At 43.6% G+C, this 18,786-nt stretch overlaps 1 protein-coding gene across 1 annotated transcript; it reads left to right on the plus strand.

Moving 5' to 3' along the window:
• Positions 1 to 6,117: 6,117 nt before the first annotated feature.
• Positions 6,118 to 16,926, plus strand: LOC117811882 (opsin-5-like). Its single transcript, XM_034682376.1, has 6 exons — positions 6,118 to 6,256; positions 8,686 to 8,891; positions 10,553 to 10,652; positions 14,026 to 14,130; positions 14,215 to 14,438; positions 16,365 to 16,926. The coding sequence occupies exons 1-6, from the start codon at positions 6,118 to 6,120 to the stop codon at positions 16,830 to 16,832; spliced, it is 1,242 nt and encodes a 413-aa protein (XP_034538267.1). The 3' UTR covers positions 16,833 to 16,926.
• Positions 16,927 to 18,786: the final 1,860 nt, after the last annotated feature.

The following is an 18,786-nucleotide window of genomic DNA, read 5'->3' on the forward strand; positions in this document are numbered from 1 at the left end:
ACAGAACCCTCCTCAACAAACCCTCTTAAGAGATTTCCTTCTCAAAACATCCTAGTGTCTTTAAATAGCTCAGAGCTGAAAGGAAGTATAGAATATATACCTCTGTGAAGGGCACACTTTTCTAATATCATACGCAGATTGACCCAAAAAATGACAGGCAGGCCATTTACCTGCGTGCCTCATGAAGCCTTCATACAAGCAGTCCCTGTGTCTCTGATTCAGTGACACGGAGAGCGAGTGTGTGGACCTTTTTAAGCCGATCCTGTATTACTCTCTTGACCTGGTGTATGTCCTCTGTGAAGAGAGGCTTTGTTGCCCTCAGACAGCTCGTAGCCTTTAACACACACCTTCATAATAGTATCTGTGTCTGTGATTTTCCATTTGGAAACTTGTGAGCTTTTTAACCTCACATCCCCGGCTTCGCTCTGCACAGAGAGCGGGAGAGCGTAATCATGGTGAGGCTGATGATACAGTGGACCACTGTGGCTGCACGCTGATAGCTTCACACACACGTGCCAAAGCATACAGGTGAGACTTAAGCTGATCTTCATGTCTCCTTGTGACGTGCCAATACCTGAGAGTTGAACGGCTTAGCGAGCGTCAGATCAGACGACAACTGAGCCCCGGTGAGGATGCATTTTATACAAACAGAGCCAAGTGTCTGCACAAACTCTCACTCGTCTCTTGTCTGCTGTTGACATTATCAGAATTTTGTAGTTCTTTGCACCTGCTGGATGTAGGTTCCTCCTTGACCTTTGACCTGTTAGCTTAGCAGAAGAGTAATCTCAGTAACAGCTGTCCTCTACACTGGAGGCACGACTACTGCTGGTCTCCTGCTGTCAGACTGACTAATCTTCTCACTTTCACTCAAAAGGATGGACCTGATAACCTCTATAACTTCCCTTCAGAGAGAACAACTTTTTCAGGCGGCAAAGGATAGCATCTGAACTTTTGCCGAGGCAGTTTTCAAGCAGTAACTTCTGGGGCCAGTGTTGATGTCCCAAAAACTGCAGTTCCTTGGAGTGGCCACTTGAGGCTGGCCCCAAAAGTGTGTCAATCCCCATAGAGCCCCATGTTAAAATGTCCGACTTTACAGCAGAAATAAACTCATTCACAGCCTGTTGTAAAAACAATGTGTATTAGGGCTTTAAATGAAGCGTAACTACCTCTTTGAGTGACAGGTGGAGTTGCTACATGTCAGCTAAGCTAATTAAGTCACCAAACTTAAGCTCTGGTCCGTGTTTGTGGTGTTGGAGCCATTTGGAGATTTTTTCCATGTGAATATCAGCACACACTGCAAATTTAGGAACACCACAACTACAACATACTGCGAACACACCGTTACCTGCAACATCCGTCCCACAGGCTTTACGATGAACACGGTGCATTGTGCTATTTTCACAGAGAAGCCATTCAAAGTCATTCACCGACTTCAGGAGGAGTTACACTTTCAAGCTGGTGTGTGATTGGTTAAGTGAGCGTTGGATCAAACCGAACGGTGGTTGATTAGTAATGCCTGAAATCGAGTCTGTCCCAATTAAGGAGACAACCTTTGAAGGACCCAGCTTTCGTAGTCTGTGCAGACCGATCAGGCCTAACTGAAGTGAGATGGTCTGGTCTTCGGAGGAGTTACTGTTCCCACCCTTACACTGGCGTCACATAGCCCCACCTCTATCGCCTTGCAATGGATGGCTAGCTGGCTAATAAACTACCAAAGCTAAGCACGTAACCTAAGCAGCTTCACCAACGTTTCAACAATTATTTCACATTTCAATGTTTTTGTCTTTTATAACATTTGCACAGCTCACTATTGAGTTAAAACCAAAATACTATAATTCAACAGTGTGTTACTCGGCTGTTTGAGTGTCCGCAATCTTGTTTGAATTGGCGCACAACTGCAGAGGATGCACCTGATGCATCCTCTGCAGTCCGGTATAGGTAGGACACATTTGTAGGGGCCCTCAAACGCAACCTTTGCAGGATGCAGCCGTCGAATTGGGACACAGGTGTCAAAACGCTAACATCTGACTTCCACAGATCCATGTCCAATCCGTTTCAACCCCGGTCTGGCTCCGTGCTCTCTCGTCTGTCAACACCCACCGGTTGCGTTTTCAGAACGGAGCACCGTCAGACAGCTGGAGTCTGCTGGGACCGAGGTTTTTCTGCGGTAATCCCTGAATCAAGGATTCTCCTCCTCCTCCTCTTCTCATCCATGTTGTCTTTCTGGTCCTCTGAAAACCTCTGACCTGTTGACTCCAGGCCTGGCTCCGCTCATCATGATGGTTTGTTGTTGTAGTTAAGTGAAATACGATCTGGTGATAACACAGAGTGTTTTATTCTGAAAATTAACCGGATGTTTTCATTTTGTTTTGGTGAAACCTGACTTCCTGTCCCGCTCCATCTGCTCTGTTGAGATTGATGCGTCGTGCTCCGATCGATAGAAGTCTTGTGTATCTGATCCGGAGGACTCAGACCTGCCGGATCAGATACACAACCAGAACACAATGGAGCAGATCCAGTGGAAGTTAACACATTGACTAGAATAGAAACCTATCAGAAGAAATGGAAATAAAAGGTTGCACCACAAGAAGTATTTGCACTTGCTTCGTGCCACAGAGGCGTCCGACAGGGCTGCACACACAGGAGTCACTGCAGAGCTGAAGTTGTCGTGTGGCTTCTCTGGGTGAAGGCGGGGGCTGAGTGATGACTGGATTCAGTGTTTGCTTCTGGACGGGTGACAGTCCGGGTCAGAGGTTCACTTTCCCCTCAGCTCCGTCACTCTCTCCCTGGACCGGCTTTCAGAGGCTCAAAGTGAAGGTTTGATGGGGAGGACTCGGAAGAACTGTGGCATCTGGCAGCGGCAGCCTACCTCCACATCCTGAGGGCCGGAGCCAGAGCCGCTCTGTGGTGGCCAGAGAGGGGAACAAGGTGCACACTGTGATCGGAACGCTCGAGGAGGGGAGGTTCAGGTTTCTCCTTTGGAAGGTGTTTGCCACAGAGAAGCTCGCTGTGAAGAGGGGAGGACTGGAGGAGGGGAGACGGTGGGAAAGTTCATTAGTTCCCAAAGAACAAAAGGAAATGAATCAATAAAACTGAACCAGCATGTGTTTGTGACATCCTCAAACTCCCCTCCTTTAAACGCTTTACTTTAACATTACTGTAAATCATTTGGGAGAGCGCCACACTTACACAGTGCCAGATGTTGACACTGACGTCAGAGCTCAGTAAAACACGCATGAGCTCACACTAGCTTGATTATACTTAATATGATACTCCTGACCTCAGCGCACATTAAGATGTATGACCTCTACATATGAGCTACATGCAGTCATGCTTGCAGACGTGAAGCCATCACCTGAATCTCCTTCTTAATGGAAGTGATTACTGAAAACCAGAACACGTCTCTGGAGAGGAGGCACCGGCTTGCAGTCATTGATGCAGGACTTATGAGAAAGTACAGTGGTACATGCATGAATTGACAACATTAGTACGGCTTATACAGTGACACCATTACACACAGCCTCCATAACCAGGCCATATAAAGCAACAAAAGCTTCCCCATGTTGGTCTGAAGGGCTTTTATAGGACAAACATCATTAATGCAGCTCATTTAGACTTTACTTTGAGGCTTTTTTGCACAGAGTTAGAAAAGAGTGATAACTGCACTTGAACATATCACATTCACTTTGATGCAGAGTGACCTAAATGTTACACTCTTAAGATCCATTTTATAGTTGTGTTTTGTGCAGAATGTTCTGTATGGGAAGTGTGCAGTACATGTTGTGTGTTGTTTGTTGTTTGTAATTATAGTACAGCTGTGGAGGAAGCTAAATGTTTGCAGAAGACAAAGACAAATTTTCCCTCAGAGGACAATAAATTGTACCATATCAAACTTTATCGTTATGTCTCTGTCAAATCATATCAGGCCGTATCGTTTTATATCGTGAGGAATGATGTCAAATATACCAGAACTGCAAACACCTTTATTTGTATCGTGTTGTTTCGTTTCATGTCGTGTTTTATCGTATCCAATCGTGCTGTATGGTATCATATCGTGTCATATCATGTCGTGTTTACATCATTTTCCATTCCATTTTACTTCCTCCACTTATCCGGGTCCGGGTTGCAGCGGTCTCAGCATGGAAGCCCAGACACTCCTCTCCCCGACCACTTCTGGGCCGCTCTTCTGGGAGGATACCGAGGCATCCCCAGGCCAGCTGAGAGATATAATCTCACCAGCGTGTCCTCGGTCTTCCCCGTGGCCTCCTCCATGACGGACACGCCCGTAACACCTCCCCAGGGAGAGGTCCGGGAGGCATCCTAACCAGATGCCCGAACCACCTCATCTGGCTCCTCTCGATGTGGAGAACCAGCGGCTCTACTTTGAGTCTGAGCTCCTGACCCTCTCTCTAAGGCTGAGCCCAGACACCCTGCGGAGAAAGCTCAATTCGTCCGCTTGTATCCGCCATCTTGTTAAATCAGTCACTACCCACAGCTCATGACCACAGGTGAGGGTTGGAACGTAGATTGACCGGTAAATTGAGAGCTTTCTAGCTCAGTTCTCTCTTCACCACAACAGACTGGTACAGCGTTCGCATCACTGCAGACGCCGCCCCGATCCGCCTGTCAATCTTGCGCTCCCTCTTCCCCTCACTCATGAACGAGACCCCGAGATACTTGAACTCCTCTGCTTGGGGCAAAGACTCTCCTCTGACCCGGAGTGGGCAAGCCACCCTTTTCTGACTGAGCACCATGGTCGTATCATATCATTGATTATATCCTATTGCAAGGAATGATGTAAAGCATACCAGATCTGCACAGACCTTTATTTGTATCGTATCATGTCGAGCTGTATCGTGTCTTATCTTGCTGTAATTGGTTTCGTATCATATGGTGTTGGGTTGTTTCATATCATACTTTTATTGAACCTAAAACAATGTTTCAAAGAATTACAGATCTGTAATATTTTTTTATATTTTCATATTTGATCATATTAATATTCTGCTTTGTATTATTATATTTGTATTATATTCATTCTTGCATACTGAAGCATGTTCAAATCTTATGCAGGTTTTCTATACTTGCTCTGTCTCTATCAAATAAATACATAAATGAAGATAAGATAAGATACTCCTTTATTCGTCCCACAACAGGGAAATTCATGTAGTTACAGCAGCAAACAAAAAGGTGCACAGTACAAGAATTTAACAAGAACATATATAAAAACAAATGTCCATCAGAGACGACAGCTTGGCCATAATTCTCCTGTCAGCCACCACCTCCACAGGGTCAGCAGATAAATATCTTAGATTAACTTGGCATGAAGATGAGAAACAAAAACAGAATCCTGACAAACTATTAAAATACAGCTGTCAGTAAAGTCTGATCATTCTTGATAGAGTCATAACAAGTGAGCAGAACTTGTTGTCTTCTGAAAAGTTTCCCAGATAACAGAAGGAACCTGTTTGAAATAGGCCGACCAACAGCAGACTCCTACATCCTCTCAGACAGACTAACTTTAGACATCGTCAGGAGAGCTGTTTACCTCTGTTTTCCCGTCTCTGTGCTAAGCTAAGCTAAGCTTACTTCAGGCATACTGCACTGATTAGACACTTAACCAGGTGATGATGTGTTGAGATCTTTTAAGCTCAGTCAACATTTGAAGTTTCATAATCTACAGATGATGCATTGTGCACTGGGGTGATTTCAGTTTAATATAACATGTTTATCACTGTTTGTTTGAGGATTGGTGCACATGGCTGTAGCAGACGTTTGGATGCACTGTGCAGCTTTTCACCTTCCTCAGAGAAGAGGCTCGTCCCATCTCCACCATGACACAAGCTGACTTGACATTTCCTCGTGCGCCAACATTTGCACCCAAAAATCTCAATCTGCTTAGTTGAGACATACACAGGATTACAGGTGCAATCTTTCGTGGAGTGAGTGGTGGTGGAGATGTTAGAGGGGGTATTAGCGAGCGCATCTAAGCTGGATTTAAGATGAACTGACCGTTCAACCCCCGCCGGTGCATCGCTGTAGTGAACACTGGACGCTGAGGAGAGCAGAGCTTCTGCACGGGACGGCAAGGATTCATGAGCTGGCATGGAAGCACCGGCCATGGAGATAACGCTGAAGGCTATTCCTCTGAGGATAGTGAATATTCCATGGAGGAATAATAACCTCAGCACTCTGCATTCAGACCCTCCTCTGTCTGAACAAGGGGAGACTCTCATCGGAGTCTACCTGTTAGTGTTAGGTGAGTCCGCCTCAAAGTCCAGGAAGATGATAAACCTGGAAATGTGGCTGTTTGTGTTTCTTATTGTTTCCTCTCAGATTCAAATATTTTAGGACAGCTTGGGAATGTTAGAGCAATGTCCGAACCATCTTCAAGAATGCATAAATTTAAAAAATGATGTCCAATGTGCATTCAATTAATATCTTTAAAGTGGTGAATGAACTCCTGCAAAAGTGCTCAAAATATTTACACTTAGTTTGAAACGTTGTGTAACTTGTATGAATCTGTTGTGCACCCATTTAAAGGTTTGTTTGTGTTTGTTCTCAAAGCCCCCGACACATCACACCAGGAATACATTTAATATTTTTTTAGGTTTCAACAGCTATAAAGACTTTATTTGTATTTTTCTCCAGTGGTCAGTGCATCCATGAAACATTGTGTTGTTGATCTGTTTGTCCACTTCACAGATTTCACAGAAGCTGAATTATAAAAAGACACAAGATCTGTTTTTTTATTACTTTAATTTAACTTTAGAGTAAAAAATGTCCGCTTGTTCTTGATCTCGGCCGCTCAGTGTTACAGATAAAGGAATAAGAATGGTCATAACACTCCTCTTCCTGCTTTACCAGCTATACTTAACTCTAAACGATTCTAATCTTCGCCTCTGTAATCTTCTCTGCTCTGCTTGGTGGTCTGCTGTTCTGCACAATGAGACTCTGACTCTACTCTACTCTGCTACAATAACTCTACCTGTATCTGCTCTACCTTTCTTATCCAGCCTTCTCAACTCTAGTCCACTCTATTACAATTAACCCTGGACCATTATGCTCTACTTCAAGTCTACTCTATTGTACTCACCCAACTCTGGTGTACTCTGCTCTGCTGTGGTTTAGCCTCCTCTAGTCTCCTTTATCCACTCTACTTGATTCAACTCTGTCTAGTCTACTCTGCTGTACTCTACTCTGGAATACTTTAATCCACTCTATACAAGTCTACTCTTTGTCTTCTACTCTTCTATTCTGTACTCTACTTTTAATCTAGATAACTCTATTACTTGAAACCATACTCTACCCCACTTAACTCTCCCTCTACTCCACTCTACTCTAGTCTACTCTACTCCACTCGACTCTACTGTAGTCTACTCTACTCCATCCTACTCCACTCTACTCTACCCTCATATTACACTATTCTATTCCACTCTACTCTACTCCAATGTAGTCTTCTCCCCTGTACTCTATTGTAGTCTACTCTACTCCACTCTACTTTTACTCCACTCCACTCTACTCTACCCTATTCCACTTTACTGTAGTCTGCTCTACTCCACTTCACTCTGCTCTACTGTAGTCTACTCTACTCCACTCTACTCTACTGTAGTGTAGTCCACTCTACTCTACTGTAGTGTACTCCACTCTACTCTACTGTAGGGTACTCCACTCTACTCTACTCCACTCTACTGTAGTAGTCTACTCCACTCTACTGTACTCTACTCTACTTTTTCTCAACTTTACTCTACTCCATCCTACTCTACTGTAGTCTACTCTACTCTACTCTACTCTACTCTACTCTACTCTACTCCATCCTACTCTACTGTACTCTACTCTACTCTATTCTACTCTACTGTAGTCTACTCTACTCTACTCTACTCTTCTCTACTCTACTCCATCCTACTCCACTGTAGTCTACTCTACTCTACTCTACTCCATCCTACTATACTGTACTCTACTCTACTCTATTCTACTCTACTGTAGTCTACTCTACTCTACTCTACTCCATCCTACTCTACTGTAGTCTACTCTACTCTACTCTACTCCATCCTACTCTACTGTAGTCTACTCTACTCTACTCCATCCTACTCTACTGTAGTCTACTCTACTCTACTACATCCTACTATACTGTACTCTACTCTACTCCATCCTACTCTACTGTAGTCTACTCTACTCTACTCCATCCTACTCTACTGTAGTCTACTCTACTCTACTCTACTCCATCCTACTCTACTGTAGTCTACTTCACTCTACTTTTACTACGCTCCACTCTACTCCATTTACTATATGATACGTTACTCCAGTGTACTGTTTTGTACTATACTTTACTCTTCTTGTCTCCACTTTACTCTACTCTACTCTGGTCCAATCTCATCTACTCTACTCTACTCTAGTTCGAGCATCTTTACTCTAGTCTACTTCTCTCTGCATCACTTTGCTTTAATGTAGTGTTCTCTACTTTACACTTTGTTTCTCTAAGCGATTAAAGTCGTACTAACGGCTAATCTCAACTTCACCTAATTGATTTATATCCAGTGTTCTCTAATATGTCGTATAAGACAGAAGATAAACACTTTAATACATCTCATAACTTCCCTTCATGTTTCTTTACTGTCTTTGAAACACTGACCTGTAAACATGATGGTACTAAATGTCCCGTGTCTGGTTCTCTGTGTTTCTCTGCAGGATGGCTGTCCTGGTTTGGAAACAGTTTAGTGATGTTTGTCCTGTACAGACAGAGAGCCTCGCTGCAGCCAACAGACTTCCTCACTTTAAATCTCGCCATCTCCGACGCCAGCATCTCCGTGTTCGGCTACTCCCGAGGGATCCTAGAAATATTCAACATCTTTAGGGACGACGGGTATCTGATCACCTGGATTTGGACATGCCAGGTAAATAAAACTGGGTTTTAATACAGTCAAAGAAAGAAATAGTGTTTGCATGTGAGTAACAGTCGGTGGCATTGTGATAACCTTGGACTAAAGCTCCCTGAATGTGATGACTGTGCAGAACAGGTAAAGGAAAAACGTGTATGCATTGATTCTCTTGATCCAATCCCCATTAATGAAGTACATTAAAGGAGTCTGAGGCAGTATTACGTGAATGAGTATGCATGAGTGTGTGTGTGTGTGTGTGTGTGTGTGTGTGTGTGTGTGTGTGTGTGTGTGTGTGTGTGTGTGTGTGTGTGTGTGTTCGCTCAAGGGATTATGCGAGTAGCCATGTGGGCTGGAGGTTAAATCTCTAATCAGATTAGCCCTGTGGAGACCTTTAAACCAGGGAAACTCTGAGCAGAATGGTACCTGTCAACAAGCAAACAGGAAACAAATGAGGCTGCAGGGGAGGGGGGGGGGGTGCTCGTTGCATCACCTCACCGCAGAGTTTCATGTTGTTGAGTTTTATCGTTGCACTGGGATAAAAGATGAACTCTTCCAGGAAGAAGAGCTCATTTCTGTGTCTTCCTCCTGCCACAGGCTCCGCTTGAAATGAAATAGTTGTCATACTTTAACTTGGAATCCATCCAGGGTATTTTTCTTGCTCAAGGCTAGCTGTGGCGGAGATGGTGATACCCATGCTGCAACCAGAATGAAAACAAGCTGCAGACTCAGAAGCCTCAAGCTTGAACAGGAGGTCTGTGGCACCGCTCGGGCTTCTCCGCGGCCACAGAGATGATCTCACGTTGCAGACATCCGATCTGAAGTTTTCAGGTGGAGGAGAAATATTGAGATAGCGGTACGCCCCTCTCATTTCACCGTCCCCCTGAGAGAGGTGGGAGTAAATAAAAGGAAACTAAGAAGTGACATAAATAGAGGAGGGAAGGAGCAGGAAGGTGGAGGAGACAGGCATGTGAGAAGCATTAACAGCTTACTGCATCGAGCATGATGGAACATGAATGCTTGAAAGCTGGGCCAGTGTTTTTCAATCTGTGGGAGAGGATATTATTGAATATGATGGAGCCTTGTGCCAGCCTTTAATGCTGCAGAGAAGTGCCAATTAAGTGCAAAAGGTGTGTAAAAAAAACACACAAGCTTTGATGAAGACATGAAGATGCAGAGGTAACACAGGGGATCAAATCACATCGTTTCAGCAAGCCGCAAATCTCTATTCTAAGAAAAACAGATAATGAGCAGTGCTGAATTAAAGTAAGACTAGTCTAGACATTAGTTGTCCGGTAATCTGCTGAATGTGAGGGTGTAAAAGCGTGGTGACTGACAGTAATAGGATTAAGACTAAGGAAGATCAGGAAATTAACCAGCGAGGGACCTTAACTGATCCGTGTCACCTGGAAACGGCACAGCAGGCCGCCGTAGAATAACTCCATCCATCCATCCACCCACAGCTGTTAGCACCAGATCACATCCCAAACTGTGGACTGAGTGCTTAAAGGGTTTGAGGTTCAATGCATTGTGCAGCCAGCAGAATACAAAGGCATGCAGATAACAGGAAGTGCTCCTCATCTGCGGCGTCTCCATCTGATAACGTCGGATCCAAAAGAGACTCTGCAGCCTGAAGACGTTTCAGAGATGTGACCGACCTCTTCTTTGTGTCTCTCCAGGTGGACGGTTTCTTCACCTTGCTGTTCGGCCTTGCGAGCATCAACACCCTGAGTGTTATCAGCATCACCAGATACATCAAGGGCTGCCACCCCAACAAAGGTGAGCGCCACACTTCCTGAAAAACGAGCGAGGGAACGCAAAGAGAGCCTCAGACCGGCGTCTCTGCCTGCCTCACATTCCTGCAGCTCTTATCTGACAGAAAAGTGCGGTTTTGGGTGCTAATGAAACCTTATTACCGACTCCAGCTCGGGAAATTACTACCATCCGTCTCCAGCAATTTCATTTACATTTCGCCAACATGTCATTTTGGAGATTTGAGGTGACAGGAGCTATTTTTGGATGCTGAAGAATGTCTTAATTACATGGAAATTAGGCCGAGTCTGTGTTGTCAGAATGGGATAAGAGCTTTTACTGTTTGCGGTTGTGCATAAAACACGAGCAATATAAACGTGTACGTGGGTTTTTTAAGATCGGTGTTAAAACTATGAACTCACATCAACAACTTTATTATGTGCAGCTGGGAGTTCTGCAAACACTGAGTGTAATGAAACGACCTTAGCGTCTGGTACTTAGCGCAGTTTGCATTCATTTCAATTCATTCAGGTGAATCACACTGACATCACACGTCACTGGTCATACAACCCTAACAAATACCAACTTTTTACATGACTAAAATTACCTACTGTGGCTTTAATTGGCATTTGATTTAGATTATTTTATCTGTTTGAGAGAACAACCAAAATCAGTGACTGAGGTGTGACTTTTCCAATCTAATTTTGTGATTTAACTCTTAATAAAGTGATTAAAGTGTATTTAAAATGTGAAAAGTAGAAATATGGATATGCAATAGGTCCATCTTCAATGCATTGTAACTCACATTTCTGAAATTTGAGAGTAACTGTGATAAATTGATCATAAAGTCTGTGATTAAATAAGAGGAGGGGGTGACAAAGAACTCCTTTAACATAATAAATTTGACCAAACGTTGACAGAAACAACATAATGTGATTAAATAATAATAATAATCTTAATTTATTTATAGAAACTAAAAGTCAATAAAAAGAGAAATGTAAGGACGACAAATAAACAATAAAAAAACAGAAACATAGAATATAACATTAAAAACTCTCATAAGAACTGTTATTTCCAGACACACTGAACCAATCAGAGTCCTTTATTTAAAAAAAGGGGCGGGCTCTTTAAGATGACGACACAGTAGAGCTGCTTCAGCCTTTTGGTAAACAACCAAGATGGCAGCTTCAGCCATAGGGAGGTCTCGTTGAACTAACTGGATGATGTATTTGTACTCTGATTGGTTGTGAGTCTCTCTATTCGCGCCCAGACCCATTCGTCATGTGTGAGTCTGACGATGCTCGGCTTAATTAGAGTCAGCAATTAGGCCACATCCCTTGCAGTTATGTATTCTGCTATGGCATGCTGCTACGTAATGACCAATCACAGTTAAGTACTTCAAGTTAGAGCCTGAGTATTCATTTATGTCTCTGTTTTTTCAGCCTCATTCGTATTCCTGATGTTAACTTCAACTCAATTTTCTTTGGACTCATTTAACTTTTACAGATTTTTTTATGCCAGTTCTTTTTTGTATGGCTGCTCATTTTTGTATCGTGCAAAAGAGGTCATAATGCCAATCTGTACTCATCTTTAAGTGGAGTAATTTGAGACTATTGTGAAATCTGTGTTTCCCAATGCCTTTGTATCAAGCAGTGTTATTATTCCCCTCGTTCCCGTTATGACGGACCAATCAGAGCTAATCTCCAATCCTCCGTCTTGATTGGTCCGGCACTATGGAGTATGCACTATGCCGGACTCATAACCAATTGGAGGACTATGAGCTGTGTTGGCATGGCTTATAGGAGCAGAGAGGGGAGGGGCGGGGCTTAGAGGAAATCTGGATGGGAGGGATAGTGTTGAAATTCAAAGTCCTTCTCTCTGAACAGATGTTTACTCTGTGACGACCAACAGCAGCTTTAAATCCAAATGCTAAATCTAAATATTAAATAAAAATAAAAATGTCAAATTATACATCCAAATGTTAAATGTTGCTTTGCGATCCTAAATAATTAGCAAATATGCAAATTCACACTGAGGTCTAGCGGAAATACCAAAATAAAAGCTTCAGAAAGCGACACAGACTTAGCAATAGCAACTTAGCTTGTCTGTACCATAGACCATAGGATGTGAAATCTCTCTGTGACCTCCAAAACTGCCTTTCAAACATTTAACATTTAGATTTAGCATTTATATTTAACATTTAACATTTACATTTAAATCTGCTGTGAGGAATTTTTGATTTGTATTGATTTTGGCGCCCCCTGGGGACAAAGTGATACCTCTTATCTCTTGTTCTGTACATGCAAAAGTAGTGTTTTGTACAAAAAGATTATCCTGTTGTCTTCCAACAGTCAAATTTATCACACAATTTGATTATTTTCCATGAGAAGAGTCAGATAAATGCTGTTTCTAAAGTGAGATGTCAATCATCCGGTCTGACACCTACCCCCCTCACAGCCGTTTCAAGCATTAAAATCGTCAACAGAGCAGGTATCAGTGTTGTTGCTGATGGTCTTGTTTACTCTTAAAGGTCATGAAGAGGCATCAGTATCAGTTTCAGTCTGTTTCTCAGCCAGTTCAAAACTCCTCACAGTGCCTTTAAAATTAAACATTTATATTTAACATTAAAGATTTAGATTTAACATTTAGATTTAACAGTGATTTTAACTTGAATATATTTTTCACTACAAAATGAAATGTGAAGAAAATCACAAAGTTCCTCTGAATGTGATAAAGAGGTGACTTTTAAAAAGACACATTATATTTTTTGACATTTAGGAGCTTTAGCTTTCTAGAATTGTTGCTTTTATTTTCATTGTGCTTAACTTTACAAATGGTGCCCCATATATGTGGGCGTGCAAGTTTAACAAATAAGCCAAATCGGCGCCCGTTGTTTGCAATATTTGATCTTATTTCCTGCCCGTTTATTTCTATGAAAAGCACACTGTGCTGCATGTTTGTATGAAAGGTGTGATACAAAATAAGTTAAGCTGGGTAATAATGGTCATCAATAAATCAGAGAAACAAAGGTGCCACACTTTGCTGAACCTCCCCCTCACACTGTGCTTTCCTCTCCTTACAGTATATTGACATTAGATAAGTGAGCTCTGCAGAAATAGACCAAACAAAGTGATTTTCTTCCTCCTCCTGAACACAAAGAGACGTGCACTTTGTTAACAGAGACTCTGTTCACTCGCAGATGTTTGCAAAGGCTGCTAATGTAAGAAAAGACCTCATTGTTCAAGAAATGTCACAATCCTGACATTCAGAACAAGTCAGGAATGTTGCATCTTTTAAAGCCTCTCACTTTTCCATCCTGTGCTCGCCTGACTCATAACGTCTAACCTTTTAAAACTGAGATCTGTTTGATAATGTGGCGTTTGTGTTCATGTCTCTGCAGCTAACTGTATCAGCATAAACACCATCGCTGTGGCGCTGATCTGCATCTGGGCGGGCGCTCTGTTCTGGGCCGGGGCTCCTCTGCTGGGCTGGGGAAGCTTCACAGGTCTGATCTCACACACGAGTCCAACACATGACACGAACACGACCTCTCAAATCTGACTCTGACTCTGCGTCTGTTGTTCCTCAGATCGAGGTTACGGCACCTGTGAGGTGGACTGGGCCAAAGCCAATTACTCCACCATCTACAAGTCGTACATCATCTCCATCCTCATCTTCTGCTTCTTCATCCCCGTGATGATCATGCTCTTCTCTTATGTCTCCATCATCAACACGGTGAAAAACGCCAACGCCATGTCAGCGGACGGTTCGCTCACGGCCCGTCAGAGGAAGGTGGAGAGAGACGTCACGAGGGTAGGCGATGTGGAAAATATAAAGTTGATCCTTTTAGGTTTTTAGTTGGATTGACGTCATTGGGGAAGTAAAACTAAACTCCTTTATAGAGAGGTGGAAGATCTGTTTGTGTGCTTTACTTATCAACAGTATATTTAGATGATTGTCTGCACCGCCCCTGCAAAGCTGAGCTGTGTGGATGGGATAAGGAGCAAAATCAAGAAGCAGCTTCTGGCTTTGCAAATTGAAGCCACGGTAGAAGTGCAAAAGTTGCAGTTCCTCAAATGTCCACTTGGGTCTGGCTCCAAAAGCCCATGAACCCCCATTAGAGCCCATATTAAACTATCAATTTTCATAGCAGTGATAAACATGTTCAGTCAGGACCAAAATAAATGCAAAGCAGGCAGAGCAGTAGCAAAGACCCCCAGGGGACAGAACAGAGCGAGCATCAGTGGCGATATAAATGACACTGGTAAAATCAGACACAGCAGAAAGGAGGAGCTGGGGTGGAGGAGGGTTGTGAAGAGGTTTGCAGGGAGAGCAGCAAGAGAAGGCAGGCAGAGCAGTTTAAATAGAACGCACATTTTACAATTTGCCAATTGAAGGCGTCGATATAATCATCAGAGCTGTCGGTTGATAAGGGCCGGTCTTAAAAGCAGCTGATGTTCTGTCTGCTGGTTTTACTGAGGCTAAGGTTTAAGCAAAATTGTCCTTGACTTGGGACAAAGGTTTGTTTGACATGTAGGCATGTTGTATCCAAACTAAACTCAACTTCTGCCTTCTTCTTAAACTGATAGAAAGTGAGTTTGAGTCAACATGGAGACCTCCATATTTAGGCTTCCTCCTTGGAAACCACTAGGTGACATCCCTGAGACTATGACCATGTTTACAGGCAGAGCACACCTTACCCAATGAAAATGGCCCTTTTTAACGCCCTTCAATCTTTGTCACTCATTAATTTATGCCGTACAACATCTGTAATCCTTTGTATACCTATCAGGTTTGTTCTTCAGGATAGACAGTGTCATGGCGTGCTCAAACTTCACTTGGAACACTTAAAAGATGGTGCATGTTGGTGTTTTTCTGCAACTGTAGCTAGCTCTACTAAAAGAAAACATAAACACAGCACTAAACTGAAGAATATCATGTTAAAGATAATGAAAAAGGACCTCAAATGAGCATTTTTAGACATGTGTGGAATGACTTCTTGCATATGATGATGTAGCATGTGTCAAGTTTGTGTTGTAATACAAGGGAGGAGAACTAAAATGCGGACTATCAGAATAAATTTAACAAACAAAGCAGCAGGAGCTCAGCTGGTAGAGCAGGCGCCCCATGTACAGAGGCTACAGTCCTCGTTACGTGGTCCCGACAGTACTTGGTGAATGTCATCCCCCTCTCTCTGGTCACACATTTCCTGTCTCTCTCAAGCTGTCCTTTCAAAATAAAAGCGTAATACCATAAAGTAATCTTGATACACGAAGAGGCAAAACTTCGTCTCACTCTCTCAAAGTCCTATTAAATCAAAATCAAAGAAAATACAACACAGTCCAGCGAAACGGGGGGGAAACAGACAGAGACAGGAGGAAAATATATAAGGGGTGAGAAGTTTGATGAAAGGTGAGATCAGAGGCGGGTGAGACTGGCAGGACAGGTGAAGACACAATCATGAAGGAGGGAAGGGAAGCAGTCAAACTGTTGCGTACAGTTTGTCACTTTCATTTCTTTATTTTGTCTTAAGAAGCTAACATTTACTCCAAACCCATCCAGACTGATCTCCACTGAAGGGAAACCCCTGATTTCTGACAACGACCTCATGTAACCCCCCTCCAAACAAACAAACAAACCGTCCCTTTAAACACTGATTAAAACATATCCTGTCTGCAGTAAACCTCCTCTCATGTAACTCCAGCGCTGACAATCGTTCCCTTATGTCCCCCTCTCCAGATTTCCATTGTGATCTGCACGGCTTTCATCATGGCCTGGTCTCCATATGCAGTGGTGTCTATGTGGTCGGCCTGGGGCTTTCATGTGCCGAGCACGACCAGCATCATCACCCGCCTCTTCGCCAAGTCTGCCAGCTTCTACAACCCGCTCATCTACTTTGGCATGAGCTCCAAGTTCCGTCAGGACGTCTCGGTGCTGCTGCCGTGCACGAAGGAGCGCCGGGAGGTGGTGCACCTGCAGCAGTTCAAGAACATCAAACCCAAGGCGGAGGCTGCGGCTGCGGCCGTGCCTGCGTCGCTTCCTGTTAAGAAGGTCGAGGTGAAATACATCAAAACAGAATCCCATCATGACAGCGACTCGGGGGTCAACAGCCCCCCTCAGACCCCCCCGTCTGGCCCTCAGGAGCAGATCCACATCGACCTGCCGTCACACATCGAGACCTCAGACTACTGGTGCGACCGGCTCTAAGGGCGGTCTGCGTTTCACATGAACTGATGCTGAAAGAACGAGGGGAGATTATCAGTATTTTTGTATGCTCCTGTCTTTACTGAGTTGGTAAACTGTGTCTGTAATGAATGTTAATAAATTATTTATCAATCTCACGTGTGGGATGTCACACCTGTTCTTTCCCAGGACTCATTCAATCCAAATGAGAACAGTCTTCTGCACACGTCATGTGCAACAATACAGTTAGCCTGTTAGCATGAAGGAGATTCCTCTTGTGCTGTTTGTGATAGAGCTTTGAATCAACTCTTGGAAGGAGACGAGCTCTAGAGACAAAGAGGATTCGAAACGTCTGAAACACTCGACTTAAAACAAGAAGACAGATTTTAAAAGTCATGTCAGAGATGGACCGGTGTTCCAGTTCAAAGAGCGACCCTGTTAACTGGAGACTCTCAGCGGGATGCATCCCTCACAAACGTCTTTAGACGATCAGTAAATATCTGATGAGGATATTTGGAGAATAAAAACTAAACTAGGATGCATTCCCGAGGACTCCTTCTGTGTTTCAACAGCTGTTGTAAACTCCACAAACACTGACACGTTCAGCTGAAGGTCTCCGGTTTACAGGGTCACTCTTCAGACTGGAACACCGGGAACTGACAGAGACGCATTCACACTATCAGGCTCAGAGAAGACTGATGATCAGGAGGTATTAAACCAAGTGAATCACAGGTGTGTGTGATGTTATTGTGGACTGAGGGGGGAATAAAAACATTCATCATTGCAGGCCCCGCCCCCAAAGTTCCAGGACCTTTAGAAAGAGTTCCTCTAAAGGTCCGAAGTTCCTGGCTTAAAGTCTTGGAAAGATGTTTGAGGGGCATAAGGGGCTGAAATGTGCAGAGAGTGACGTACCGAGGAAGGAGATGCACAGGAACATTTGGAAACACTGATCCGTCCTCGACTCAACAGAAACGTGATGGCACAGAAGTCTCCCCTCTCCACCCGGAGGGCACTCACGCCGATTATCTCCCATTTCTCCCACATTCCCTGAGAGATATCAAACTGCTCTCAAAAGAAATGTGTCCTCTGACGCCTCCATTTATTCAAGCTGCAGGATGTCAATCAGCACAGATCAGGTTGGAGGGAAGGTACGGCTCTTTTGATACTGAAACTGTAAAAACTTGTTCCAGGGGTGAGGTGAGTTAGGACAAATTTTTCTGTTGACAAGCGTTCAACTAATGACTCTGCTGAAAGAGGAACGAGCAACCCTGAAATAGCTACTCATAACATCAACGTGTAATTATTTACTTGAGCCATGAAGGTTTAATTTAAAGAAAAAAGTTCCCGAGGTGTTTCCTGTGGTTCGGTAAAGACCTTAATCACACGCACAATGAGCTCTTTTATCGCAGCTCCCAAGTCCTTTAAATCAAAACGGCAATCAGCCTCAGGATAACCATCGTATGGAGCGTTACAGCAGCAGCGTGTGTGCCAATGTGCAGAGAGCAACAGGCTCTCCCTGTTAGCGTGTGTGTGTGTGTGTGTGTGTGTGTGTGTGTTTGAGGGGCTGTGTGTGACGCTGGATGTGATTTGAGGTTTCTCAGATAGGTGTTGATTGGTTTCTTTGATAGAGGAGGATCGATGCCCCGGTGAGAGTTCACACTCTCCTCCTGGTTGTCAGAAGGCCGAGTGTTCGTGCCTGTAGTAGTTTTTGCAGCAGCTGTCTTGTAGCTCAACTCCTCACTTTTCTGCACGCTGTCTCACGTTCTTTAAATACTTTTTAGGCAACTTATGTTAAAACCTCCAACAAAGATGGCGGTCAAACCTCAATTTATAGTTTTCAGTCACGAATCCTTCCCTTTACACCACCACCAGGATGAAAGCCTCTGAAAGTACAATCAGATAAATGTGTTTAGATAGATAGATAGATATACTTTATTTCAGACCCATAGGTCCATAACAGCAGCAGCTGTTTAGGATC

Source organism: Notolabrus celidotus, chromosome 4 (genome assembly GCF_009762535.1).
Source record: "Notolabrus celidotus isolate fNotCel1 chromosome 4, fNotCel1.pri, whole genome shotgun sequence".
Taxonomy (NCBI): domain Eukaryota; kingdom Metazoa; phylum Chordata; class Actinopteri; order Labriformes; family Labridae; genus Notolabrus; species Notolabrus celidotus.